The 27,295-nt window shown below is 53.3% G+C and overlaps 2 protein-coding genes across 5 annotated transcripts in view; one reads left to right on the top strand and one right to left on the bottom strand.

Annotated features, from left to right (window-relative positions):
• SNPH (syntaphilin) overlaps positions 1–9,043 on the top strand; it is a 40,790-nt gene extending 31,747 nt beyond the window's left edge. For all 3 annotated transcript variants that reach the window (XM_032461988.1, XM_032461989.1, XM_032461990.1), the window contains 2 exons: positions 1,656–1,805; positions 4,751–9,043. In XM_032461988.1, the coding sequence (XP_032317879.1) occupies positions 1,656–1,805; positions 4,751–5,924 (1,324 nt within the window). In that variant the 3' untranslated portion in view covers positions 5,925–9,043. The remainder of the gene's footprint in view (positions 1–1,655; positions 1,806–4,750) is intronic.
• A 532-nt stretch (positions 9,044–9,575) lies between these two features.
• SDCBP2 (syndecan binding protein 2) lies at positions 9,576–26,901 on the bottom strand. 2 transcript variants are annotated; one of them, XM_032462014.1, is made up of 9 exons: positions 26,497–26,901; positions 18,362–18,433; positions 17,624–17,693; positions 16,914–17,014; positions 13,342–13,482; positions 12,500–12,675; positions 12,249–12,420; positions 10,314–10,405; positions 9,576–10,058 (listed from the first exon to the last, which is right to left on the bottom strand). In XM_032462014.1, the coding sequence occupies exons 2-9, from the start codon at positions 18,413–18,415 to the stop codon at positions 10,004–10,006; spliced, it is 861 nt and encodes a 286-aa protein (XP_032317905.1). In that variant the 5' UTR covers positions 18,416–18,433; positions 26,497–26,901; the 3' UTR covers positions 9,576–10,003. The 2 variants fall into 2 exon arrangements, with proteins under 2 accessions (XP_032317905.1, XP_032317906.1); XM_032462015.1 differs by lacking the exon at positions 26,497–26,901 and adding an exon at positions 22,940–26,429 and having other exon boundaries at positions 18,362–18,436.
• Positions 26,902–27,295: the final 394 nt, after the last annotated feature.

Here is a 27,295-nt window from a genome sequence, read left to right as displayed (position 1 = left end):
TGGCCCTCCCACCTCCCCCGTCCTGGGGGGACCAGGCCGAGCTCACCGCACACGCACCTCTGCACCACCCCGTGCCGGGGAGCGCGGCTGCCCGGAGCAGTGCCTGCTGCCACCTCCGGGTCCAGCTGCTAACAGGTCAATGCCCAGAGCCGGCAGGTGTTCACACGTGTGCGCTTCTGTGCCCCCAGAGCGTGTGTGGACACGTGCAGATGGAAAGGGCCTGCCTGCATTCGTGTGAATGCGTTCATGAGCTGGTGTCCTAGTACAGTTGACGTTGGCACAGGAAGGGGTTAGGGACACTGACCCTTTGTGCAGTTGAAAATCCACGTATAATTTTTGATTCCCCCAGAACTTAACTGCTAATAGCCTGCTGTTGACCAGAAGCCTTCCAACCTAAACAGTTGATTAACACGTACATGGTATGTTGTATGTGTAATAAATTGTATTCTTACAATAATATAGGCTAGAGAAAAGAAAATGTTAAGGAAATCATAAGAAAGAGAAAAGGCATTTACAGAATGGTACTGAATTTATTGATACTGTAAGTTTAGGCTGTTTGTTTCCAAGATGAATCGTCTGTCAGTACCCACATCGACATTGTCTTATATGATACAGAACACTGTAGATGTTATACATATTACTAAGGCAAGATGTGGAAAGTGAAAAGATAATGTGAAAGGAAATTCATGTTTATTTACAGGTACATGCACTGATACAATGCATGCATTGATAACAAAGGAGCCACATTATGATTGCTTTTTTGTGATCAACCCGATTGCACCACAGTAACCAAGCCTATCTAATGAATGAATCATTATAAAATTTTTATGGCATATAGTGTTACAGCCATATTCATAATACGGTATTAGAAACATTGTTACATTTTTCTAAAAACCACTTACCTGTGATGATGGGCCGATATGCAGTGTCTCCAATTATGAGAGAAAGGCTTACTATGCGGTGATGAGATTCTTTAAAAGCAAAGTGATAGAACAGTAAGAAAACTAACACATTATTGATTTTCTATGAACTATCACTCACCTTATGCCAGTGCAAGGATAGGCTGTCCACGTCCACACCAGTCTTGCACACGGTGTTCTGCACCATGAAAGCTTAGGTGATGATGAGGACGACACAAAAACGTCTCATTCAGTTCTTGCTGTACCGTTATTAGGTTTTCATATGAAGTCACTCACAGGTAAGTCCTCGCCCACCATGCAGGCCCTGGGATAGTCACACGGAGGGGGAGGCCTCTCCCTCTCCAGTCTCTGGCCCCCAAAATCGTCCTCTGGATTGGGAGGCTGAACACCTGAGCTCTGGGCAGCACCCCGGGACTGGGTTGATGGAGATGCTGCTGGTGGCATGCCCTGGGGGCGCCAGGCTTGTGTGCGTGCTCTGTGACGTGTCTTCCCACCCCGAGCAAGAAGAGCCCTGAGCTCCCTACCCCGACACTGTGCTCATCACTCAGAAGGGCCTTAATAAAACCTGCTTTCCAGAAGCGCTGGGTCTTCTCGTGCCCACAGGGGCCTTGTGGGGGAGGCCTGGCCCACAGCCCTCTGATGGCCCTGGGACCAGGAGGGTGAGGCCGGAGTCCCCCCTGCTCCCTGGAGCCACGGCACCTGTGCCCCTTGCAGCTGACGAGCGTCCCCTTGCAGGCGCTCCATGAAGTACACGCTGTGCAGTGACAACCACGGCATCAAGCCGCCCACCCCGGAGCAGTACCTGACGCCCCTGCAGCAGAAGGAGGTGTGCATCCGGCACCTGAAGGCCCGGCTGAAGGACACGCAGGACCGGCTCCAGGACCGGTGAGCGGGAGGCCGGGGCCCCGCGGCATCTCTGGGAGGACGGAATAGCTGGGGGCTCCCTTCCCAACAAAAGCCCACCTGCCCCTGCCCCCTCCTCAGCCGCTCCTTGCCCACTCCTTGGGGCCAGGCCAGGAGCAGTGTGCCCTGGGAGTGCCTGTCCGGCCTCCCTCCGGGAGTGGTGCTCTGCGTGTTGCAGCCTGGCGGCCCCTTTTTGCCACTTCTCCTCCCCTGGCTCCTTCCTGGCTCTCCCGTCTCTCTCCGCGGGAGAAAAACAACCCGTTAGCCCTCTTTTGCCTCCTCCAGAGAGTCACCAGGGCCTGTGGCCCAGCAGTTCCGGCCCCAGAAGCTTCCCTCCTCATCCACTTACAGATGATGTCTGAGCTCCCACCCAGCCCAGGGTCTCCCAGGGACCCCCGTGGGCCTGTCTGAACTCATTCTCCTGACCCCTGGGTCAGTCCTGACCCTCCTACCTCTGCCTTTCCCGGCCGGCAGCTTCATCTTTATGGTTGAGCTCTTCATCGCCTCAGCGTCTTTTCTAGACAATTAGTCGATTCAAATATGCACCCGATTTTGAGCTGGACAAGGTGCCGTGCAGAGCACTGGAGGTCAGGCCACCACAACCACGCCGCCTTTTTTCTTTTTTAAATGTAACTGCTTTCTTGAGATAGAATTCACATACCATACAATTCACCTGTCTAAAGTGAACAATTCAGGGATTTTCTGTGTATTCACAGAATGGTGCCACCATCAACAGTGTCTAATCCCAGAACATTTGCATCACCCCAAAAAGAAACACTGTTCCCAGTAGCAGTCACACTCCAGTTCCCCCCAGCCACCCCAGCCCCTGGTAACCACTAATCCTGTCTCTGTGGACTTGTCTCTTCTGGACATTCTGTGTAAATGGGAGCACACAGTATGCATGACCATGTCTTTCTTGACCAGAGCTCCACCACCAGCCCATCTAGTTTGGGTTTGCTGTGGGTTTGAACTTTGGGAGGCTACAGGTGGCATTCTGTGGGCCTCCTTGTCTGCAGAGCTAGGATTCCTATTATTATTTCCCATCGTCTCCTCAGTGATGCCCTGGGTCTGCTTGGCCACCTGCACTGATGTCCTCAGGAAGCAGACAGCCCACCTCCCTGCTTCCTCCTAGGGCTGCGGTGCGGCTCAGAGCAGACCATCTGCCTGTCAGTTTGGGCAGGGCGCCCGCCCCTCAGCTCCCGGCCTCTCTGCCTGGCACCCATGCAGTACTGGTGGCGGTCCTTTACTGGCTGTGCTGTCACACTCCACACACACTCTGAACATCCAGCCTGATACCTCTCATTCCGCGGTAGCCTACCTTCTGCTCAAAGATGCTTTGACACTCTGTGCTTTCATATGCTGGGTCCCCACTTCCGAGATGCCCATTCCCCACCTTGCTTCCTTGGCACACGCATCCATCCTTTAGGACCCTGTTCAAGTGTAACACCCTGCAGCCCACTGAGACCTGGACAGGGCTGGGAAGCCATAGCTCAGGGGTCTGAGCTGAGCATAGCCAGTGCCTTCTCCAAACTCACTCTTCCCCCCTAGGGCTCAGCACCAGTGAGGAGGGCTGCCATAGGATGAGCACCCCCACCCTGAAGCAGGAGGCATGAGCAAGTGTCCCCACACCTGCCTGTTTGTCTGTTGGTGGGGCTCGGAGCAGCTCCGGGTCCCCGCCGCCATCCCACCGCCGTCACTGACTTGCGTTCTGTTGGGCAGCCTGTCCCCTGCCTCCCCTTCCAGGTGATGCTCTTGTGGACCTTGTGGCCACTGCAGCCCCCCAGTCCCAGTCCCTGCGGTGCTTTATGGAGTGAGATTCCTGGTCCCATTTCCTGAACTGCACAGTGCCTGGTACTTGATCTGGGATGGTCACTCTGCTGGAGTCATAAACCCCAAAGTGGTGGTCAGGGCATTTTGGATTTTATTTACGTGAATGTAGGGTTTGGGCTGCATGTGGGCCGTTTTGCTGGAGGAGGAACGTCCAGGGCTGGAGTTCAGGCTCAAGAATTATTTTCCTCCTTTCTCACTGCTTTTAGTCTGTCCTGTTCAGTCTCACCCTGGCTTTACCTCTGGACTTAATAGCAGCTTTTTCTACCTCACCTCCCTCTCCTGCACACCCTGGATGCATCTATGACTCAAGGATTTTAAAAGCCTGAGAGTTTCTAGACACGTCTTCTGACTGTCTGCCTGCCTGCTCTCGCCTCTTCTTGCAGGAGTAGCTCTATGCTTTTTTTGGCGATTTTATTGGCCTTTCTTCTCTGCAGTAGATACAAAAATGCAACATCCAGCAAAGGTGAAAGACAGCCACCCTGTTCTCATCACTCTCCTCCCATTCAGCCACCACTTTTCGGCCCTCCACTTGAGGGAAGATGTAAAATTACCGGCTACTTTGGAGGCAGTCATTTCTCTCATAAAAACTAAGTGGCTCCTCACCCTCTCCCCGGGGTCTCTGGCCAAACAGCTCTCCACTGAAAATGCCCACCACTGGCAGGCCACGTGCCCTTCTGCAGAGCAGAGATTTAAGGTTTCGTTTCTGTCGTTTTATGTGAAGATTTTTAAATGGATGTATTAAGTTTTCATAGCAGTGGCATTCTTAAACTGAGAGTCTTTATTGTCTACTCTCCTCTGGGTGACAGATTTAAATGTGGATAGTCCTCTGCATTTCAGCTCTAGGGGGTCAGAACTCGGCGGTGGCTCCTTCTTGTCCCCGAGGAGGGCCCGTCCTGGCCCCGTGGTCCCTCTCCCGCCCACACTGCTTCCCTGGGGAATAGAGAGAATGAGGAAAGAGGCATCGAATCGCTCCTTTGTTTTCTCGCTCTGAGTGGCAGCAGCCAGGCCCTCTGTCCTTGGTGACAGCCCCCTTCTTGCCTGGCCTTGGTGGCAGTGACAGGCCAGGCAGTGAGCATGTGTGTCTCATCCGCTCACAGGGACACGGAGATTGACGACCTGAAGACACAGCTGTCGCGCATGCAGGAGGACTGGATCGAGGAGGAGTGCCACCGTGTGGAGGCCCAGCTGGCCTTGAAGGAGGCCCGCAAGGAGATCAAGCAGCTCAAGCAGGTCATTGACACTGTCAAAAACAACCTGATCGACAAGGACAAGGGGCTGCAGAAGTACTTCGTGGACATCAACATCCAGAATAAGAAGCTGGAGACGCTGCTGCACAGCATGGAGGTGGCGCAGAACGGCCTGGCCAAGGAGGATGGGGCTGCCGAGTCGGCCGGCGGCTCCCCGGCCCGCTCCCTCACCCGCAGCTCCACCTACACCAAGCTCAGCGACCCTGCCGTTTGTGGTGACCGCCCACCCGGCGCCTCCGCCGAGGACGGGATTGACAGTGGCTTCGTGGCAACCGAGGACACGCTAAGCCGGACGGATGCGCTGGAGGCCAGCAGCCTGCTGTCGTCAGGGGTGGACTGCGGCCCCGAGGAGCCCTCCTCGCTGCACAGCTCCTTCAGCCTGGGCCCCCGCTTCCCCGCCAGCAACACCTACGAGAAGCTGCTGTGCGGCACGGAGGCTGGCGTGCAGGCCAGCTGCATGCAGGAGCGCGCCATCCAGACGGACTTCGTGCAGTACCAGCCGGACCTGGACACCATCCTGGAGAAAGTGACCAAGGCCCAGGTCTGCGGGGCCATCCCCGAGTCAGGGGACGGGCGCCCGGAGCTGGATCACCACCCTCCGGGGCCCAGAGACCCCAACTCTGTGGTGGTGGTGACGGTGGGTGATGAGCTCGAAGCCCCGGAGCCCATCACTCAGGGGCCCAGCCCACACCACCCCGGTGCCACCCCAAACCCCAGCCTGTCGGTGAGCGTGGCGTGCCCCGTGGAAGAGGAGGAGGAGGCGGCCGCGGCCGAGAAGGAGCCCAAGAGCTACTGGAGCCGCCACTACATTGTGGATCTGCTGGCAGTGGTGGTGCCGGCCGTGCCCACGGTGGCCTGGCTCTGCCGCTCCCAGCGGCGCCAGGGCCAGCCCATCTACAACATCAGCTCCCTGCTGCGGGGCTGCTGCACCGTGGCCTTGCACTCCATCCGCAGGATCAGCTGCCGCTCGCTGAGCCAGCAGGGCCCGAGCGTGCGCACGACGGGTGGCAGCTCCCAGCTCTGAGAAGCCCCGTCCTGGCCGGGGCTCCAGCGGCCTGACTACTGATTGTAGGGGTGCCATCCTCCCTCTCGTATGTTCCCATGGGGCATCATCTTATTTATTTAGTTTTGGGTTTGGAAGTGGTATTTTTTGGCTGTTAACAGTGTCAGAGGCTGGGAGTCGGGGCTGGGGAAAGGCATCCCAAAGCTTCAACAGGAGAGAAGGGAGGAGAGAGCAAGGCAAGAGGGGCACGCTGATGGGACACGTTGCAGAGAGAGAGGGTGAGGTCCCCAACCTGGCCCCCTGGCCCACCTGGTCCCTCGCACAGGGCAGCCCCTTCTCAGGAAGTCTCTGGTGTGTTGATCTGGGGAGGCCGGGCTTCACTTGTCCTCTGAGCCTCCCTGTCCCCCACCCCCGCATCCTGTCCAGTTCCCAGCTCACCCCACACCTTCCCTCCCAAGCCACCCCTTGCCCTCAGCTAAGGCTTCTGGGCCAGTATTCCCTCCTCAGATGGGGGTCGCTGCAACCCTTCAGGCAGGGTCTGCAGCCACTGGGCCTGGGCTGCGCTCCAGTCTCTTCCAGCTGCTCCCCGTTTGGGATTCAGGAGCACAGTCAAGGCCATGGGCTGGAGAACAGGTAGCAATGGGAAGAGGTGGCAGAGAGCAGTGTGGTTCTGTGTCTGTCTGTTCATCCCAGACCTTCCCCACATCTGTCTTCCCCTCAGTGCTCCTGGGCGTGGTGTGTCAGAGAATTCTCCTGTGAGGCCAGGCGGGTCAGTGCTGGGGTGCGAATGCTCACCTGAGCTCCAGGTCCGTCTGGAGACTCTGCCAGCATGAGAGGAGGAGACAGGGGCTGGCGGCTCAAAGGGGCTCCTCCAGACTCTGAGCAGAGGCCCTGGAGCCTGGGGATGGGGCTGGACTTAGCCATTCCCCTACTGGTTTGACCTTCCCTGGAGCTTGCCTGAGTCTCTCTGGGGACCTTAGGACCAACTTCTGCTTTGCACTGTGGGGCTTGGTTCTCACATATCCCAGGATCTCCAGTGAGGTGGCTGCTTGCTTTCTAGGGTGAAGGTTCCTAAATCTTATACCTGTCATCCTCTAAGGGGCAGTTCTGGTGGGATGAATGGCAAGATGGGGTACTGAAGCCACGACATCCGTGCAGGACATGCAGGGTGCCCTGGGCTGTTTCCCAGATCAGGGTGGAGTGAGGCTCCCAGCCCAAGCCCAGTGGGCCTGGGAAGGTTCAGTCCACCTCCTTCCCCGGGACCACATCTTGGTCTCCTAACAAAGCTGCTGACATTTTATTAGCATTATTATTTTGCAGAATAAACCCACTCCTTTTCTCCTGCAGGAATTCTACCCATCTGGTCGTCCCACTCATTCTCCAGAGTCAGGCCCCACATTTGGTGGTGGGGGCAGTTGGTGGGACCCTGTGTCTTACCCACCCCTCTGGCCTAGGGGCCACTCTGGTTCTGCCAAGGTTGCTTGCCCACCCCTGCTGCTCTGACAGCCGCTGCCTGACTCGTGGGCTCCGCCCTTCTTCTCTGTGCCCTCCGCACCAGGGGGGACGCCTGCATGCACTGGGAGTGGGCAGCCGGCCCAGCCATCGTGGGGAGAGCCCCTCTGCCACGCGCTTTGTGCCTCCAGAGCTCCCCCTCCTCGCTCCAGGCCTCAGACTGCCAGCCTCTGTGGAGCACCTCCCACCCCAGCTGAACCAAACCTGAACTCTGGGGGCCGGGCTGGGCTGCCCCACAGGACCCTGGGGTCGCGACATGGAGGGGCAGTGGACAGACCCAATCCAAAGCCAAGCCAGGACTGGCCTCGGACCCCACCTCCTGTGCCATGTACCCACAGAGCTGCGTAGTGTCTCCTTAGAGATAGTCAAGGCTTTGCCAAGAAAATGTACGACTATATTTGACAACATAAAATCTATATATTTTTCACCAATGGAATCTAGTCAAGCCACGTAGCCCCTCTGCTCCTGTCTGCGTCTTGCTGTCTGTGGCCTTCCTACTGTGTCTTGTGTTCTGGTGGATGTGGTCAGGCCCAGGGCTGTGGTCCACTCTGTCTCTGATGCTGGAGGAGCCACTTGTGAAGAGCACGGACCCCGAGGCCTGTGGATGAGGTGAGTGGGGCCGGGGCCACCCTCTGCTGCTGCTCTGGCCCCCGAGACCTGCCTGTTTGATCATAGGGGCCCCAGGCCACAGCACAGGGGGTCCTCTCTTTTGGGGGCTTTGGTGGGGCTTTCCATGGGCTTTGCCTCTTGTCAGTGGAGGAGGCGGCCGCTGTCCCAGGCCTGGGACAGACGCTGGGCCGCCGGCCCGCGTGTGTTTGCGCATGTGTGCTCAGAGTCCCGCATCTATGCAAAAGGGGCGGCGCTGCCCAGCCCTGACCGCAGGGCTCCGAACGTGGGGCTGGAGGGCAAGGCCGGGGCTCCCCCGCTGAGTGCTCACCCTCCAAGGTTCCCTCTTCCTTCCTGCTTGATACCTCCTCCTGTGGGCTGTGACCTTTCCTCCTGCCCTCCGCTTCTGGAGCAGAAATCTTTGGGGCCTCCCCTCTCCCCAGCCTCTGGCTGGAGCTGATTAGATCCTGAGGGACAATGTTCCCAGGAATCAGCTTCTGGAACTGCTGGTCCTTTGGAGCCTCGCTGCCAGAAGTGGCTTCTCCTAAGTTGCGGGGCCCAGGCTGGAGCTACCTGACTGCTCCTCTGGTCCAGGCTCAAGCAGGAATCAGAGCTGGGGGCCGGGACTCTGCCCAGAGAGCTAGCCTCAAGTGGAGTTTATTCCAAATATCTCCCAACGGGATAACTTAGCTTTTTACTGAACACCCTTCCCAGTCGCCACTAGCACAGGGGTATCTGGCAGCGCCTCGGGGAGGGGTGCACAAATGACAAGGTCCTGGGGCCAAGGCCTGCGGAGGGGCCTCTGCCCGGTGAATTCATGACCCCTCTCTGACCTAGGGGTCAGCGCAAACAACTTACAGTGTGCAATCATATTCGGCCATGCCCTTAACAGAGAATTCAGGGGATACAGGAAGGTGGGAGGTGGGGAGGGGTCTTCACTTTTGTCTCCTTGGTCCTTTTGTTCAGACAGAGTTGTACCTGCAGCCGACAGCTCTGAATTAAAGCATGAAAACACAACAAGACCCTTGGCCTGTTTTCTTTATATCGTGTCTTTTTTGGGGGGTGGGGGCATGACGGAGGCTCAAACTGTCCACACCTGCATGAGTCATCACAGGCACATGGGCAAAAGCCGAGCAGGCAGAGATCTCTTCTGAGGTTGAGGGTTCAGCTCTGCCGTGCCTCTGACTCCCTTCTTGGGGGTCACTTGCCCCCCCCAAGTGTCAGACTCGCTAGATTCTGTAAGTGCACCATATTCCACCCTCTCCAGCCCCCCTGACGTGTTCTCACACCCATCCTGCAGGTGCGGAAGCGGCCACCGTCGCTGAGCAGGGGTGCTCTAAAGCCAGTGCCCCCTTCCAGAGTCCCACCACGTCCCCCCTCTAGTCACCCCTGCCTCAGACTGGCAGGGGCTGTGTGACAGCGGCAAAGCCAAATCACTGCTCTCAGAGGCAATGCGTAGAAAGGCCTTGGTCTCACCGCAGCTTGAAAGAAAACCAGCTCTGGCATATTTTGGGACCGAGGATTCTGGAATTTCAATTACTTCTGAGAAAGGGATTTCATTTAAAATCAAATCTCTATTCAAAAGACAGTGAAGGGTTATGACTATATACAGTTTGTGACAAAGAGCAAGTAAAGGAAAAACAATTCTCACAAAGAATGTATTTGTTCTCTCAAAACATGGAACTGTTTTTTCTGGTAGAGGCAAAATCTTGAAAGAGACCCAGATGCAACTTTCGGAGAGTGGCCGGCCTGCCTACACGCCCAGCATTTAAACCGGCACAGAGACCCGCTGCCAGTGGGCCCCCCGCCTTAGTCCCCTTAGCCCAAGGAGGCCTGTGTGCACGAATGACAGACCCACCTGGAACACACCCGCCTCGAGACAGCCCCGCCCCCAGGGGGCAGGCCTCCGCAAGCAGCCTGTCACCCGAGGACTCTCCCTTCTCTGCAGGAGGCGAGGAGGGCGGAGCTGCCCTCCTGCGTCTTCAGACTTCCGGGATGGAGTGGTCCATGGTGTGGTGGAGCAGCGTCGGGGACAACCTGGATACAGCGACAATGCCCGTAGCCAAAACTGGCAGCTCCTCCTCCCCGCCCCCGGCCCCGCCCCCGGCCCCGGCCCCCGCCTGTGCAGCCCTGTGGGCCCTCACTTCCATTCCTAAGACTTTCGGATCATCAGACGCCACTGACCACCTTGAAGGGAGGCGAAGGGAGGAGAGCGGAGGGCACAAGCCTCAAGGAAGCCAGGTGGCCGGGAGGCGGGGCGATGAGGGGAAGGCGGGAGAGGAGCAGGCTTACTTTTTGACCATGTGCTCGTAGATCACTGTGGGGATGATGGTCAGGGTGATGACATTCCCAGCTGTGGCCAGAATCTCCGTAACTTTTTTGTCCTGGAGAAGAATGAGTGAGCGGTCACCCTGGGGGCCAGGGGCAACTCTGCGGGCACTCTCTGCGGCCCCTGCTGGAAGACGGCAGGGACAGAGCTGCCTCTCAGGTGAGGGTGGCAGACCCCCACGTGAGGCCCTGCTTGCGCCAGAACATGGGCCTCCCACCCGAGGATCTCTCGGTAAAGTGAGCACGCCATTCGCACCCTCAACTTGATAGGGCCTCACAAACATGACTCTCCTCCCCTTCCCCCAGAGAGCCCGGGAATCTCACCAAGCACATGTCTTCCAAGGCATCTCCCAGGCTCACCCACACCCCCGCTGGGCTCCTGGCAGCCAGCCAGCCTGAGCCAAGCCCACGGGGTATCCGTTCCTCTTACATCTTGTTGACCAGTTAAAAGAGAGGCCTGCCTGCAGACGCCATTCAGATCACAGGCAGAACAACAAATGAAGTCTTTGCACAGCATGTGCCAAACAGTCCAAAGACTGATGCTATGGCCATTGCGGGTCTCTAACTGGGTTATGCATTTTCTTAGTTCCAGGATAAATGGGAGAAGATGTGATCCATAGGACTAGTGATGGCCACAGGGTGGAAACAGAGAGATATTTGAAAAGATAAAAATGACCTCAAGAAGGGTACTCTCTGGGGCCATTCAGCAAAGGGGCAGACTCATTCCCAAGAGCCTTACACCACCATGGTTTGGCAGGGTAACTGATAAGTTCACAGTGATGCCTTGAGCCACCACTGAGGATGAGAGAATCTGCAGCACCTTTTAGAATGAATGCTCTTCAGAAATCTTAAGAGGAAAGAACTGTCCTGCTTTGAAAGGAGTGAATTTACTAACATCTGATGGAGCCAGTTACTCAGAATCGGCATTACTGCACTCAGCTTCCTAGTATAATGTGTTTCCTTCAGATTATCATGCCTGGTCCCAGAGGAAGGGGAGGCTGCAGCAGGAGGGATCTTAGACAGACATTAGGAAGAACTTCCTGACACCATGCTCATGAGCCACTAGAACAAGCCTCCAGGGAAGGTGGGGAGACCGTCCAGCACAGGGAAGCAGATACACATGAATGGCCTGCTGATGACTCTTGTGAGGGGAGGAGAACTGGCTTAAAAGACTGCCATCTGTCAAGTGAGATGCCACTGCCCACGACACCTCCACCAGGGAGCCCTGCCTTGTGAGCCCTGAAGCCCTGGCTGCAGGAAGGGAAGGGACCCCAACTCAAACTCACAACTGGGATTAAGAACCACTCTTGGTCCCAGCGGCACCAAGTCAGGATAAATCACTCTCACTTATCCAGGGACCCAAAGCCACATGACTCATCCTCCTCCATGGACTGAAGGCACCTACCCCTCAGTCCATGTCACAGCACTGGCCTGGACCACTTGCTCCTTCTTGTGTTTAAGGATAAAGCCTACCACACACACCTCCTCGGTGTAGGGGGACAGGGAAGAAATACAGTCCTGAATAGTAGTTTTCTGAAATATCCCCATCACTGAATGTGATCCAAGATGCAAACAGAGGTGCCACACAGAGTAGGGAGGTATCCACACAGCCAGAAGCCCCCCGGGACCCGTGTCCTCACAAACGCCATCACACACCCCTGTCACAGCTCTGGCCTCCGTGTGTAACTAACAACAGCTGACATTTACTGAGCACCGACCTCATGCCTGCACTGTGCGTGGACCTCAATGTACCTAGTTTCGCTGAATCCCTGCAGCAGCCTTAGGATGAGAAACTGAGGCTGGGGCGGGGGCAGCAGGCCCCCACAGACTCGAATCTTCCTGCAGCCCGGCAGTCTCCCAGCCCCTAACACTCCGGGGACAGAGCCCACCGACGCCTACCTTCAGCCCGATGACGTTCTGCCCGTTCACCTCGCACACGTAGTGGTTGGTGAGGAGCCCATTGCGGGCCGCAGAGCTCCCTTTGACCAAAGAGACGACCTTCCCCTTCTTGATGACAAAGCCCACGTGGCCAGTGCTGTCCTTGTGCATGGTGACGGTCCGCTGGAATGGCCTGGCAGGGAGGGACAGTGAGCTGGATCTGGGGCGTGCCCGGGGGCAGACAGAGAGGATCCTGGGACCTGGCTACTCACCTGTCCCGAACGACCATGACGATCTTCTCGGCTGATGCCCTCTTCAACACACTGTGGGCTTTGTCCGTGCTCCAGCCAGCACAGTCCCGCCCATCAATCTGCAGGATCTGGTCCCCAAAGCGCAGCCCCACCAGGGACGCGGGGGTGTTGGCCTGGACCAGCTGCACAAAGAGCCCCTGGGGGAGGTAGGCCCCACAGTCAGCTCCCCTGGTCCACCCTGAGCCCATGTCCCTCCTCCAAGCTGCTGTTTGCCTCCTGATTCTCCTGGAGCCTACAGGGTATGGAAATACAGTTCTGCACCACAGGACCAGGCCACCCCATATTCCTGGTGAGGAAACACTCCAGGCCACGCAGCTAGGAAGCAGCAGAGTCAGGAATTCAACCCAGACTGGAGGCTGCACCCCCAACCACTGGAATGCAAGGTCTCTCACAACAGCATCTGGCGCCCCTGGCTTCCACTGTCTGTAGACTGCCGGCCAGAAGCCAGACCCCTGTGACCGGGGCTAGGGAGGAAGGCAGGCTCTGAGCTGAGCCCACGGAGGGGCAGGTGGAGGGTCCCTGGGGCAAAGAAGCGCCAGCCCTTAGGCCTTGCGGGAGGGGACTGAGAGGAAGGGCCTGGCCTTGGGGGTTAGGTGGGCCTCCACTCCCAGCCCGCCGGACACCTTCCTTACAGGGTTGGACGGGGCTCCCCAGGCTGCCCACTTCTCGACCTGGTGACGCGTCCAGAACCCCAGACACCAGCGAGGGAGTGAGCGTGGGAAGCTGCGATGCGGCCGAGCGCTGCAGCACACGCGCTCGCCCTCTGACAGAACCCTCCTCTCCCGCTGGGCCCCCAGCCCCACCTTGTCGATGGCCCGCAGCCGCAGCCCCGTCTTGCCACGCTCGTCCTTGCACAGGTGGATCTCACGCACCCCGGGCTTGATCTCCGCACGCAGCACGCCCAAGCTGTTTCCGGACACCGGCGCCACCACCTGACCCGTCGTCTGCAGACAACAGAGGAGCAGGGGGTCGGCTTGGCCCCTGGGGCCTTGTGCCTCAAGGGTCTCTGGGGCAGAAGAAGGGATGGGGAAAGGAGAATGGAGTGGACCCTGGGCCCCAGCCCACCCCAGACCACATGTGTCTCCACACACACATGGCTCCATGAAACCACTAGGGGGCGTCAAAGTCCACACCCATAAAAAAACAGCCAGGAAATCACCGGGAGAAGAGAGGACAGATAAAAAGGAAAGGGGCCCTCCTTTTCCAAGGCAAACTGGTATCAGGAGAATACACTTTAAATACACTTAAAAGTAAAGAAAAATTTCACATCACATAGTGAACAATTGGGGTGTGGGGGGAACAGGCTCAATTTGATTTTTGCCTTGAAAAACATTAAGCTTAAAGTATCAAAATGAATGAATGCTTTCCCTCCTAAGATTTGGAACAAGGCAAGAATGCCCACTCTCACCACTACTATTAAATATAGTGGAAGAACTAGCCAGGGCAATAAAAGGAAATAAAAGGCATATAGATTGGAAAATAAGAAATAAAACGGCCCCTGTTTGCATGGCACCCATCAGAAAATTCCAGGGAATACACAAATAAGTTCCTAGAACTCATAAGTGAGCTCAGCAAGGTCACAGGATACAAGACCAACATACAAAAAAGTCAAACAAAACATATGCAGGGATTGTATGCTGGAAATGACAAAACACTGATAAAATATATCAAAGAACATCTAAATAAATGGAGAGATATTCTGTATTCATGGATCAGAAGAACATAGTAAAGCTATCAACTGTCCCCAAATTGATATAAAGATTTAATGCAATTTCTATCAAAATATCTACAAGATATTTTGTAGATACAGGCAAGGTACCTTTAGAAGTTTATTTAACTTTGTATGAAAAGACAAAGGAACTAGAAGAGCTAAAACTGTTCTGACAAAAAGAGTAAAGCAGGAGGAATCACTACCAAATTTCAAGACTTATTATATAGTTATAGTAATCAAGACAGTTTGATACTGGATGAGGGATAGACATCTGGATCATAGAACAGAAGAGGAAATCCAGAAAGAGGCTCACACACGTAGAGGCAACTGCTTTTTTAACAGAGGCACAAGAGCAATTCAGTGGGGAAAGAACAGTCTTTTCAACAAAGGATGTGGGAGCGACTGAGCAGCCACAGGCAAAATATGAACTCCAACCTCAGACCTAATACAAAAATTAACTCAAATTCAATCATAATTTTAAGTGCAAGACATAAAACTATAACAATTTTAGAAGGAAGTAAAAGGAAAAATCTCCAGGACCTAGGGCTCAGTGAAGTTTCTTAGGACACCAAAGCATGATCCCTAAAAGAAAAAAAAGCAACAAATCGGACCTCGTCAAAGTTAAAAACTTTTGCTCTGCAAGAAACCATTTTAATTCAAGAAGGGTTTATTTTTGGAAGGGAGCAGCGACACACTGAGAGAAGATATTTACAAGCCACATATCTGACAAAGGACTCTGGAATAAAGCTCAAAGGATGACTTAAAAAATCAAAAATCCATTTAGAAAATGAGCAAACAACATGAAGAAACATTTTATCAAAACTATTCAACTAGTAAATAAGCTCATGAAAAGATGTTCATCACTAGCCATTAGGGAAATGCAAACTAAGACTGTGATAAGACATCACTATCATAATAACTAAAATTTAAAAGAGTGATAACACCAAATGTTGGCAAGGATGTGAAGAAACTGAAACACTGAAGCATTGCTAGCAGGAAAGTAAAAGGGTACAGTCACTCTGGAAATAACATTTGGCAGTTTCTCTTTTTTTTTAAAGTTAAACATACATTTTAACACTACCTAGCAACTGCACCCCTGAGCACTCATCCCAGAGAAACGAAAACTTACATCTATACAAAAAGCTGGATGCAAACATCCATCATAATTTAGTTTGTAACAGACAAAAACTGGAAGCAATTAAAATGTCCCTCAACAGGTTAAACAAACTAGGGTACATCCACAGCATGGAACACAACCCAGAGATAAAAAAGAAAGAACTCCTGACACGCGCGACAGCCTGGAAGGCTCTGCAGGCCATGAGGAGGAGTGGAAAGAGCCCACCTGAAGAGGTCACACGCTATGAATCCACTTGCACAACCTTCTGAAGTGGCAAAATTAAATTACAGGGACAAAAGCACACTAGTGGTTGCCAGGAGTTGAGGGTGGTGAGGTGGGGCTGGACATGATTATGATGGGGCAGCAAGAGAAATAGACTTTTGCAGTGATGATCTAGTTCTGTATCTTGACTGCCCTGGTGGCTGCAGACAGGAGAATGACATAGAAACTTAGATACACGTTGTACCGATGAAAAAGACCTGGTTTTGATACTATAGTGTGGTTACATAAAATGGAACTGTTGGGCAAGCTGGGTGAAGAATACAATTCTCTATCTTCACAACTTCCTATGAACCTATGATAACTTAAAAATAAAAAGTTAAAACTAAATAAAAAACAATTTTAAAATTTTTAATTATAAAAATACATTTATCTGTCATATTTTTATCAAAATTTAGGTTGTCTTAATTATTGGACCAAAGAAGGATTAAATCACCGAATTAAAACTGGACTATATACAACATGACCTACTTTGTTTCACGTGTGTATTTCCCTACACGACTGTCAAGGGGGTCATTTTGGAGAAATACCCCAGGGTGTCACCAGTTTCTCTCAGGGTCCCACATGCCCTCATCCTTGTCCGCTTCTCCGGTGAGACCCTCCTGTGTCAGTGCCGCAGCACACATCGTCGCTTCCAACAACTTTGTGAAATCCTGCCGCCTTAGCAAGATCTGCGTTTGCACTGTGCAGTCGATTTGCACTGGATCAGGGAGAGGCTGGCGGACAAGGACACTAGCAAGTGGCCCGCAGGGATGCTGGAGCTAACTGGGAGAGGGTTTGGGACTGCTTCTCTAAATGAATACATTCCCAGAAGTGAATATTTCTACGTTATGATTTCTTTTGCTCCCTGAAGACATGGAGAGCAGGAATCAAGCATTACTATTTAATTCGGGGACAGGAGCTGGGTGACAAGCTCCTCCCCCCAGGTCCGGCCCAGCAACGCAGCTTCTGTCAGGTCCCAGGCAGCCCTTCATTGCAAGCACCCAGGCTCAGGCCGGGTTCAATGCCCTCCCTTCTCATGAAAAAGGCCCAGGTCAGCAGGTCAGAGGTCAAAGGGCAGGAAGTAGCCCTCCAGCCCCAAGGCCCCTGAGGAAAACCATGAAATCGCACAGCACTTTTAATGAAGGCTGAGGATGAAACGTGCCATTAAGGAACAGAGCCACAGGAATGCTGGGGAAAGAGGAGATTCCAGTCTGTTTAAACAGCAAGACCAGGGAGGGGCAGTTGGGACATTCTGTGTTCACATTAGGCAAGAGACAAATACCTACACTGGCACCTTCATGAATCTGAGGCAGGTTCTGCTGGACTTCTTGGCTGGAGAGGGAAAGACCCATATAATTTTCCAGTTCCGCCAGGTTTGGGTACAGAACTGATGGAAAGGGAAGGAAGGAAGAAGAAAGATGTTACGTGGGGCATGAGCTTAGCCGAACCTGCCTGGCTCCCATGTGGTTACTCATTTGTATTAAGAAACAGGGCCTGGGACTGCGGTTTACTCCCAAGAATACAGTATCTCCCCGAGAGCATGCTGCATCCCCGGGAACGCTCGCTGGTGATGGGGGTCCTCCCCTCTGATGGTCAGTTTTCTCCAGGAGCAGCCGGAACACCAAGTCCCTCGTGAACACGTTGGTGTTCAACTCAACTGACTTCACCTGGCCCCGGCCAGACCTCAGGGCACCTCTGGGGAAACTGCACGGTGAGGAGGAGGAGAGTTGATCCTGAGTTCAAGTTTGCTACCACAGGACCTGAATCAAGCCGGCCACGAGCAATTCCAGGGCCGCCACACACATCTGGCCTTCCCTGGTGGCCCTAACTCAGCACAGTTGGTGCCCTCACAAAGCCTTAGCTTTCTCAGTGTCCCCCTCAGAGGGTTCTAGTGAGGGTCCACTGTGCCCACAGCTCGGTGGCTGGCAAGAGGCAGACACTCGGAAATAGCCAGGAGAGGTCACTCTCGGGGAGGATCACCCAGCCACTCACTCACCTGGAGGCTGGGAGTCGTTGGTCTCCTGCGCTGGCAGGGCAGGCATCCTGGCTGCAGCTCTGGCCTGGGCCTGGGGAGGGAGAGGGAGTCCTGATCAGCTGTGAAGGGACCCCCTGAGCTCTCGGAGCCTGGGGCTCCCTGAGACTGGGGGTCAGGGCATTAGGTATGCCAGTGGGCCTGAAGGGGGGTGTCTGTGAACCTTCGAGGTCACGTGTAAATGTGGTCCCTGCAGATGTCCATGCTTCTGGGGCTCTCCCAGGGTCCCACCACCCACCAAATGTCACGACTCACTCACTACCTGAGGCAGCTGGAACATTGAGGCCCACTTCCCAACCAAATTCTCAGTCAAAAAGTCCCCAGTTCTCAAAACCCACTGGAACCACATGTGGGATGGAAGGAGGAAAGGGCTTCTGGGGGCTGAGCAGGCCACACGCCATGGCCACAGGTTTTACTCGGGAAACTCGCCTTAGAGCGTGGGGTCTACCGAGCCCGGATGGAGGAAGCGCTGGGACAGAGCCAGCAGGAGACGAGCCTGTTCGCAGCTGCTCGTTCTCCATTCCTGCTGAAACTCCACTGCCCTGGCCTCCGGACACCTGCTCTGCTCAGCCGGCCCTGCAGTGGGCAGGCCTATCGGGAACTCCCAGGGGCCTCCAACACTTGATCCAAGACAAGCTTATCCTGGGGTAATCCCAAACACCCCGTCAGGGGACCCAGGCTAACACAGGCCTGGCAGATTACCTGCATGGCTTGGTCTACCTTCAGGTCTTCCAGAGATGGGTACAGGGTGGACATGTTTGCCCCTTGGAACACCTGCGGAGCACAGGGGATGAGGAGGGTGAGGGGTGAGAGGAGGCACGAGCACGTGCCCCTCAGCACTCTCAGGACGAGAAGGACATCAGGAAGGTACTATTATCCCCATTTTAGAGACGGGGGAGCTGGGGATTTAAACCAGTCTGCTTGGTTCCCATCCCAACATCTTCCTTAGACTCTGGGCTTTAGAACCTGGGCCCCAGGATCAACCTAGACATGCTGACCAGGAAGAGCACGACCAAGGGTCACATCCTTCCCTGCCAGGTTTCGAAGGTCAGACAGGTTTACGAGGTCTGATGTCTGAAGACCTAAATTCAGTCCAGCAGGTGCATAGTTCAACTGCATAGAGTTCAACCTGTTATCAAGTAAGTGGGGACTTAATATCACAACACAATGGTGGCAGGCGCTTTAGAAGTCCTCGCCTGCCCCGATACCCCTCTTCGCCTCTAGGCATTTGAGCTCCTACTGTTTACCACCCATTTCCAGCCTCACTAGCGACCCTTGATCTTGATCACAATAAAGACCGATGGAAATTAAAAAAAAAAAAAACAGGCACATTGCAGCATAATTTATACTCAACAGAGCATTGCTCTAAAGAGAGGAGGGCATGGGGGTTTGGGGGAGCACCAGAAACATTTACTAAATGCCTTCTAATTATCCCAGAGGAGAACTAGTAGGACCTCAGAGCAAGGGATCCCAAGAAATTCAAAGGAATTACCTGGCAGAAATGCTTTACTTCCTTCCTAGCTGAAATGGGAGGAAGGAGCAGTTTGTCTTTCTGGTTTGTTTCTGTTTATCCACTAACACATTGGCTCTCACCTCTCCAGGCCTTTGCTGGGCTATTCTGCTCCAGCTGGACACCCCTGCCCCACCCTCCTTGAGGTCAAAGGGTGTCCTATTCACCAGTGGGCCCATATTCCCTGGGCCAGGCCCACATCCTCTGGGCATCTCCCCTGAGTGACCCACACTGGCTCAGGTCATCCCCACCCATCACTGCTCTTTTTCCTTCCTTGGTACCTGCTGCCTTGACCCTTGTGTCAAACTTAACCCTCCCCAATGCTCTGCCCACCACCATCCCTTCTAATCTTCCATCAGATCCCTTCTCTCCCATATCCCATTCCTAATCCCCATGTTGTTATACAGACCTCCACCACGCCCCTGCCCCTCCATAGATGCCACAATATCCTCCAACCGGTCCTAACTCCTCTAATGCTGCCCTCCAGGCAACAGACCTTTTCTGCATGAGCCTGGGATGCCATGCCGCTGCTTAAAGCCCCCCAGTGGCTCCCCACTCTCCGAATCCAGCCCACATCCCCTAAAGTGGCCAACAAGGCTTTTAACGATTCCTCCAGAGATGGCAACCAGTGGCTCACAGGCCAGAGGCACACATTTTATTTGACCTGTATTTGACCTGTGCTGAGTACTTTATACATGCAAATTAGCAGCCTAAACACAGAACTCAGGACACTGCGTTTAATATTCTAACTTCACACTGCTCCTGAAAAACAGGACACTCTGGCAACCCTGGACTGCAGCTGAGTCTGCAGCCGACCAGGGCGCCCCAGACCTCCCACCCTCTATCGTCTCTCACATCGAGGCTGCTTTACTCACTGGAGCTGAGTTCCAATGGACGTTTGCTTGCAACCTCTGAGGAAGGCTCCTGCTTCATTTCTTGCCACAGGTGTTTCTCCCAACCTCCACCCTCAGCTCCAGCCACAGTGAGCTACTTTCAGATCCTCCAATTAATCGCATTTTCTCATGTCCCCAGGTCTTTGCACAGTGTTTCTCTCTATCCGGAGCACTCCTCCACTCCTTCCACTCCCTACCTGGCTAACTCTCAATGATTTTCAAGTCCCAGACCAGAGGACTCTTCTTCTGAGAAGCTTGCCTTGATTTCTGCTCTGTCTCCTGCCCTCCAATCTCACCCACCCCTTATCCTTACTCTTTGATCATTCACTGCTCCTGTAGTTGACTCTACTCATCTGTCTACCCAGATTGGGAGTTCCAAAAGGTCAGGAACTGGACCTGCTAATTTGCTGTGGAACACCTAGCCTGGAGCAGGGACACTAATTCAGTATTTCCGGAAGCGATGCATCCTGCCTGAGCTTCCACTTTTCTCCTTGTAAAGTAAAGCTGTGATGTCCTAAGGACATCCACCATCCCAGGATGGAAACAAAGATAAGAGGTCCCAAACAGGTTTCGTTCTCCTCTCACACATTGTTTTTTTGTTTTTATTTGAATTAGTGCCAATATTTTACAATCTGTAAATAGAAAATTCTTCACTTCTAACTTGCGTTGGGAAAAAAAACTGAAATATTCGGCAATGCAAGAGCAGCAATCGTGCAGGGCAACACTCAGCCAGATCTCCCTCTTACATGGGGTTGCACGCAACTTCTTGTTTCCCAAAGTATCATCCAGCCGGTGCGCTACTTGGCTCCTGGAAGCAGGCAGCTCCAGATCTTTGCCCTAGCCTCACCTTTGGGGCAGAAATAGTCATCTCAAGAGGTCAGGTATTGTCCTGGGGGAGAGGGGGACTGGCTCTGATCTCCTTTAGACAAGCGGGGGGGAAGAGACTCCTCTGCCTGTGGTCTTCCTCACTCTGCACACACTCTGGGAGATTTGCATCTTGGGACAGGTCCTGAGGAGGTACCATCTGCCCAAAACATGCTCTGCCACCAGGATCATGATGTGAAAATAAAAGGCCACCCCTGCCCTGCTTTTTCAAACACTGAAGCAGCAGAGCAGTCATATTTTTAGCAGCTGCCCTCTGGGAGTGCAGAATCAGAGACTGACTTCCTGGGAACCACTCCCAGGCTAGGACCACGCAGCCCTTCCTCTGTGTCTGGGACCCCTTCACCACTGCCACTTTCTTTGGTCGCAGCTAAGGTTTGGGCTCTGGGTGGAATCATGAAGCAGGTATTCCCCTTTCAGCAGTTCATGATACAGTGGGGAATGGCTCTGTGCCAGCAAATACGCTGTGTCTCACTCAATCATCCATCTATTCATGTACAACATCTGAAGGTTCACTGTGTGCCAATGACCTTGGACCTGTTTGAGTCATGCTGGTCCCTCTTGCTTGGCACACCACCATTCTCTGCATGGTGCGCTTTCAATGCTCAGCTCAAATGCTACTTCTCTGGTTGGCTGTTTCAGGCCAAGAGACCCCCTGCTAATTGGCTAGGTCTCCTTGTGTTCCTAAACCGCCTTGTAGTGCCCCTATTGCCAAGTTATTTATCATATTATATGATTACTATCTGGGTATTTTCTCAAAGTGGAGTCCATCTCAGAAGGGCAGCGACTGTCCAGCTCACCACCCTATGCTTCCCCACCAAAACAGCACCCCACACATGTATGCTGGCAAAAACTGTTATTTGACTGAATAAATCTGTAGGTCTCCAAGGAATAGATTGGAAATTTTTGTGGGCATTTTGGGGTGTCACAAGACTAAAGAGATTGAGCATTTAGGAAGCAAGGAGCAGAGACCTGGACCTCCTGTAATGCATAGAACAGAACAAACTGTCCTTTGTCCTGTATGACTTGCCAATATCCTGCCAAACCTTCATGTAGGCAAAAAGTATGTTTACAACCTGTTTTATATACAAATACAGTGAGATTTTCCCTAGTTTTAATATACATCATCCAGAAATGTATATAACAAGTTCACCGAGGGAAGTTACACTTTGTTTTGTTCCCGTTTTGGAAAATCACTGTTGATCCTTCTCCCTCAGGTGAGTCACCAGAACACGCCCATGTGTGTCTGCATTTGTAGCCATCACAGTGACGCCACCCCTGTATACAATACATTTTGCCTTGGATTCAAGATGCCAAATGTAAGCTGTGGCAAAATTCAGTTGAATACCGTCAATCCAAACTCACTCATTTTAAGTTAGAATAAAAGCATGATCAGGTACAATCCAGTCGGAGCTTTTACGTAGTGAAAGGCATATTCTTTTATCTTTTGTACTTTCGTTGCCCTCATTTCGTATAGCACAGACAGGGCATCACGTTGCCTTCCCCTGGGCAGGAGGGGCTCCATCACTAAGTTACTCTTGTGGGGAAACTGCATAGAGTGGGGTGGGGCACTTGCAGCTCAGCACCGGATCAGGAGTCGGGGCCCGGCAAGAAACCGGTGAAAGAATGGGAGGGACGATGAGGTCACAGCGAGTAAGAAATACCCCAGGATCGAAGGCGCTTCCGAAATCGGGGGGAGCGAGAGGGTTTCCTTTTCAGCACGAGCAACGCGCAGCGGGAAGCGCAGATGTGTCGCCTCTGCCCTCTTCCCCTCCCACGGCTGCCTTAGAACGGAATCTCGTCAGTCAGCAGCGCCTCGCGCCTTCGGGAGGCCGTACAGGGTCCAGGGGCCCGGAGTGTGGGGAAGCGAAGGGACATTCGCGCATTTAAAGCTCGATCTGACCGCGCATCCTCCAGTCCGGTAAAGAGGGGACACGGAGCCCGGCCAAGCCTTCCCGTATCTTACTCTGCTGCTTTACCTGTTTTGTTTTTTTTTTTTTTTTTTGTGGATGCAGGCGCCAGCCATTAGCGCCTTGAGAAAGCAAGAGGCTGGATGGATTCTAGGAACCCACCGGGAAAGCAACCCGGGCGTAAGGACACCCCCATTTCCGCCTCTTATTCTCGGGGCCTCGGGAGCCGCGCGTCACGGCGCGCAAGCCTGAGTGGGTGAGACGCGTGCGCACCAGCTGCCGCAGCGCGCCCTAGCGGCCTGGCGGAGCCTCTGCCCCTGCGCCGCAATCCATAGCAACCAGGGGAGGTCGCCTCCCTCCCGGTTACCAGCAACAGGAGGATCAGAGTGGGAGTCGTCTGGAGATCATTGATCGGAGATCGTTGGACAGATTGGGAACTTGAGGCTTGGAGTGAAAAACAGGCCCTAGGGACAGTTGGGGCTTTCTCCGGTGCCACAGTGCGCGCACTTTGTGCCTGGCTGTATTCGCAAAGCGGGAAATCAAGGCTGAGGGAGAGGGCGGGTTCATCCTGAGCGGTGGTTCACCCTACTAGGTAAAAAAAAATCAAGACTCTGGTCTTGTGCTTCGCCGGGCAGATCACTTCCCACAGCGAAATCGGACCCACAGCCTGTTAGAGATTCAGGCAGTTGGGTTTATGGGGTGCAGGACAAAAGGCTAGGGTAGCCAGGAAGGTCTCCTGGAGGACGGAAGGGAGCGCTGACTGGATCCTGAAGGATGGAGAGTTCAGAAGGGTGAGAGTGGAGTATGTACTACACGGATAGGGAGGCCCAGACTAACAGTACAGCTGCCTTCCAGATCTTTTACCACCTCCTGCAGGTTATTCGGACAACTCATTTCCCCCCAGCTTTGCTGCCCCTGTACAGTGACCGCACCAAATCCACCCCGTGGTCTGAGCCAGAAATCTGGGAGTTATCCTCAGCTCGTTCTTGAAGCCATACCCAGCTGCTGCCCTCAGGATAAAATCTCGAACTTCAACTTGACATTGGAATCTCCATGACCTGACTCCTAGTACCCTCTCCACGGACTCCCGGTACCCTCCTCACTCTTCCACACTCACGCTGCATTTCATTTATTCCAGACTGCTTGCTTATCCTAAAATTCACCCTGCTAGTTGATGCCTCTGTGCTTTTGCAGGTGCTGTTCCCTCTGTCTCAAATGCCATGCCCACCTTCTCCTGCCCCCTTCTTCACCTGGTGAACTCCTCTTCTTTCCCCCAAATCCTCAAAACCAAACAGAGTTAGGCAGCCTTCCATCTCTAAACCATGGAATCTCATATTCCCTTATCATTCATTCCTCTACTGTTTATTAAGCATCTGCTCTGAGCCTGGCTTTCTGCATTTCCTGGATTTCCGCTGTGCTGTATTTGTTTGCCTGTCTCCCTCTCTGGTCAGAAATGGCACTCATTTCTGAAGCCCCAGTGTTGTGCCCAGTGCCTGGCACATAGCAGTCATCCAGTTACTATTTCTGCAAGAAATGGAAAAGCAGACAGAGAGGGAAGAGAAAGCCCCTCAAAAAAAGTCCTTTGAAGAAAAACCCTGGGCCTGGAAAGGGAGACGAAACTCTGCCCTGATGAGGTAGACTGAAAGGCTGGCTCCTGCAATCTGACAGTGGAAGAGTTTGCTCAGTTCGGTGCTGATGGCTTCCTGCAGTTAATGGGCTCCTCTGAAAGGAAAAGAACCAACCTCACCCATCTCACCCAGAGAAATTTTCCTCTCCACTGCACTTTCCAGAATTTCCATCCCTGACTTTCTATACTTTTTGACATTCTGAGCAATAACAGCCCCCACAACAAAGCAGCCATCAGGTCTTCAGAGACCAGCACGGCTGAAAAGAGGTTGTCAGCCCCATCTTTGGACTTTGGATTGAGAGCGCGCCTTTGGAACACTTTGTTCCAAAGAGCTGAAACTACAGGACGCCCACTCGTTCCTGTGGACAGCTCATCCATCCTTCAGAAGACAGTGTGCGGGAGGGAAGCGTGGGTTAGCATGTCAGAGGAATAGCTCCTGGAAGGCCAAATTAGCCCAGGGATATGGTGAGTCGGAAGGGAAGAGGCTGTTGCTAGGCCACCAGCATATACTCCCCTCCTTCTCTCAGGCTGTACTGCCTGCTGGAGAAACCCTGGACTTCTTCAAGGAACGCAGACACTCCCGAATCCAGGCCCAGGCGAGGCAGAGCAAGAGCAAGGACCTTGGAGGCAGGCAGGATGGGTTCAGACTGCTGCCCCTGATGTGGGAGAGCAAGCATGGACAAGCCCTTTTGCGTGTCATTTATTCCTTTATAATATGGGTAATGATACTGGCATCAGAGAGTTATGGAGATGAAAAGATTCTTAGATAAGATGTGTATGGAAAGGACTAGCACATAAAGGGCATGCAATAATCATTAGCGATTGTTCATTTAGCCAGTATATGTACTGAATGTCTCTCCCAGGACTGTTTTAGGTACCAGTTATAAGGCAAGAAACAAAAGAAAAATCTGTCCTTGAGTGTTACTTCCTGGCTCAATAAATAAGTGTGATGCTGTGTTAGATGGTAGGAAGTGATGGGGAGAAAGATAAAGCAGGGTGGTGGGTAGAGACAGCCCGCCTGGAGGTCCAGGAGAGCCTCACTGCCGGGGGTGGAGGGTGACAGGTGACTTGAGTAAAAGCCTAAGTGGGTAGGGAAAAGCATTGAGGCTGAGGGCACAGCCACTGCAGCGCCCGGAGGTGGGGATGCCTGCTGCGTTCAGGGAACATCTGACCAGTGAGACTGAAGTCAGCTCTTCAGAGCGGGGGTTAGTAGGAGAGGAGACTGGAGAAGTAGCGAGAGGGGCCAGATCCCGTGGGGGCGGTGGGTCATGTTGGGGACTGGCGTTTACCACTGGAGAATTCTGAGCAGCAGAGTGACATGATCTAACTTTCGTTCGAACAGGCCCCCTCTGGCTGGTGTTTGGAAGATCGATTAGAGGGACAGGGAGCCCGGGTGAGAAGTGATGGTGGAGTTGTCAGTATCTGGGCCACTGTAGGTAAAGAAGCCAGTGCAGAGCCTGCCAGTGCCTAGCAACCCCATTCAAAGCTCCATTTTCTGGGGCTTGCTGTGTGGAGGGCAGGTCCTGGCCCCTTACATCCATTACCTCATCAGTTCTCCTGACCGCGTGGGAGTCTCCCAGTGAGGACGCCAGTCCTCAGGTCAGGCCACCAGCCTGGTTCCCCAGCACACTCTCCTTGCCATGGCAGGGAGGTTGTTGATGGGAACAGCTTCAGCCGGAGAAGTAACAGAAACTGAAGCTGGTACCCTCAGCTCCCGGTGGAAATTGCTCTTTGACCTTCCAAGGGCCCTCTTCAAGGAGCAAAGTGTGGGTCCCACCTCCAAAAGCACTGCCCAGGCAGTCAGAAGGAGCCTGGGGCCCTAGTGATGTCTGGATAAACACCACCCAGCCCTCAAACCTGGCGCAGAGCTGGGGCCAGAAGAGGAAGCCTCAGAGAGAAGCACCTTGAGAGGAAAAGGCCTGTTGGTCCCAGAATGGCCAGGACAGGGAGGGAAGAAGACGGATGAGAGCAGGTCTCGCTTATCCCAGTCCCAGCCTCTGGGGCTCCTCTCTTACCTGCAGACCAGGTGCTGCTGCGTGCCTTCCTCCAGGCACTGCTGACGGAGTCTGCTCCTCTCCCTGGAAGGCGGTGGCCCTTGTACCAGCTGGGTTCCTGCTCCCCGGTCAGCTGACTCACCTGGCCTGGGATGGGCCCAAGTCAACAAGGCAGGTCACCAGGCCCCGAGGAAGACTTTGGCCTTAGTCTGGATGTAGAATTAGGGTTAGGGGCTCACACAGCTGCGGTTGAAAGAGGTATAAACCAAGCATCGGATCTGGACTGAACACCTAGTCCTAGTGAACATGAGGGCAGTTTGATGGGTCTTACAAAATGGCCATAACCTTGTGACTCAGTATTTCCTTTTCTGGGAATTTGTTACAAGAAAATAAAGTAGGCAGTGAGGTCTCCGGGCCCAACACCATGTTTCTTGTAATAGGGACATCTAGACATCCCAAAACGCCCATCACTAGAGCTGCCTTATTAAGGCAGTGTCTGTAGAAGATTATAAATCTGTCAAAGCCATTTAAGGAAGAAGCCATGAGATGTTCTGGCAACATACTGAAAAATCAATACTGTGATAATCATCTTGTGTTTTGTTTTTGTTTTTTCAAAAGTGAATAGGCACTGGAACAGTCTGCGAGGACAGATCCTAAAATGCTAGAACTCTGGATGGTGGGGCTGTGGGCGGGGTTTTTGGTTTGTAATTTTGTGCGAGTTTCAAGGTAGTGGGGTTTGGTTTTGTTTTCTTTCGAAGTTAGTTTTTGTTTCCAATGTTTATGATTTTTGTAAGGGGGGATCAAATTAAGACCAACTGCT

This window comes from Camelus ferus, chromosome 19 (assembly GCF_009834535.1).
Source record: "Camelus ferus isolate YT-003-E chromosome 19, BCGSAC_Cfer_1.0, whole genome shotgun sequence".
NCBI classification, from domain to species: domain Eukaryota; kingdom Metazoa; phylum Chordata; class Mammalia; order Artiodactyla; family Camelidae; genus Camelus; species Camelus ferus.
Note: the sequence above shows the minus strand (reverse complement) of the source record. Positions and strands in the feature narration are given on the sequence as shown.

Excerpts from the sequence above, each read along its gene's own strand:
- SDCBP2 (XM_032462014.1), bottom strand. The coding sequence starts at position 18,415 with ATGTCCACCCTGTACCCATCTCTGGAAGACCTGAAGGTAGACCAAGCC. Across the intron at positions 10,406-12,248 it reads AGAACGTCATCGGGCTGAAG|GACAAAAAAGTTACGGAGAT; the intron begins GTAGGCGTCGGT and ends ATTCTTCTCCAG. Across the intron at positions 10,059-10,313 it reads TACGAGCACATGGTCAAAAA|GTTGTCCCCGACGCTGCTCC; the intron begins GTAAGCCTGCTC and ends CGCTGTATCCAG.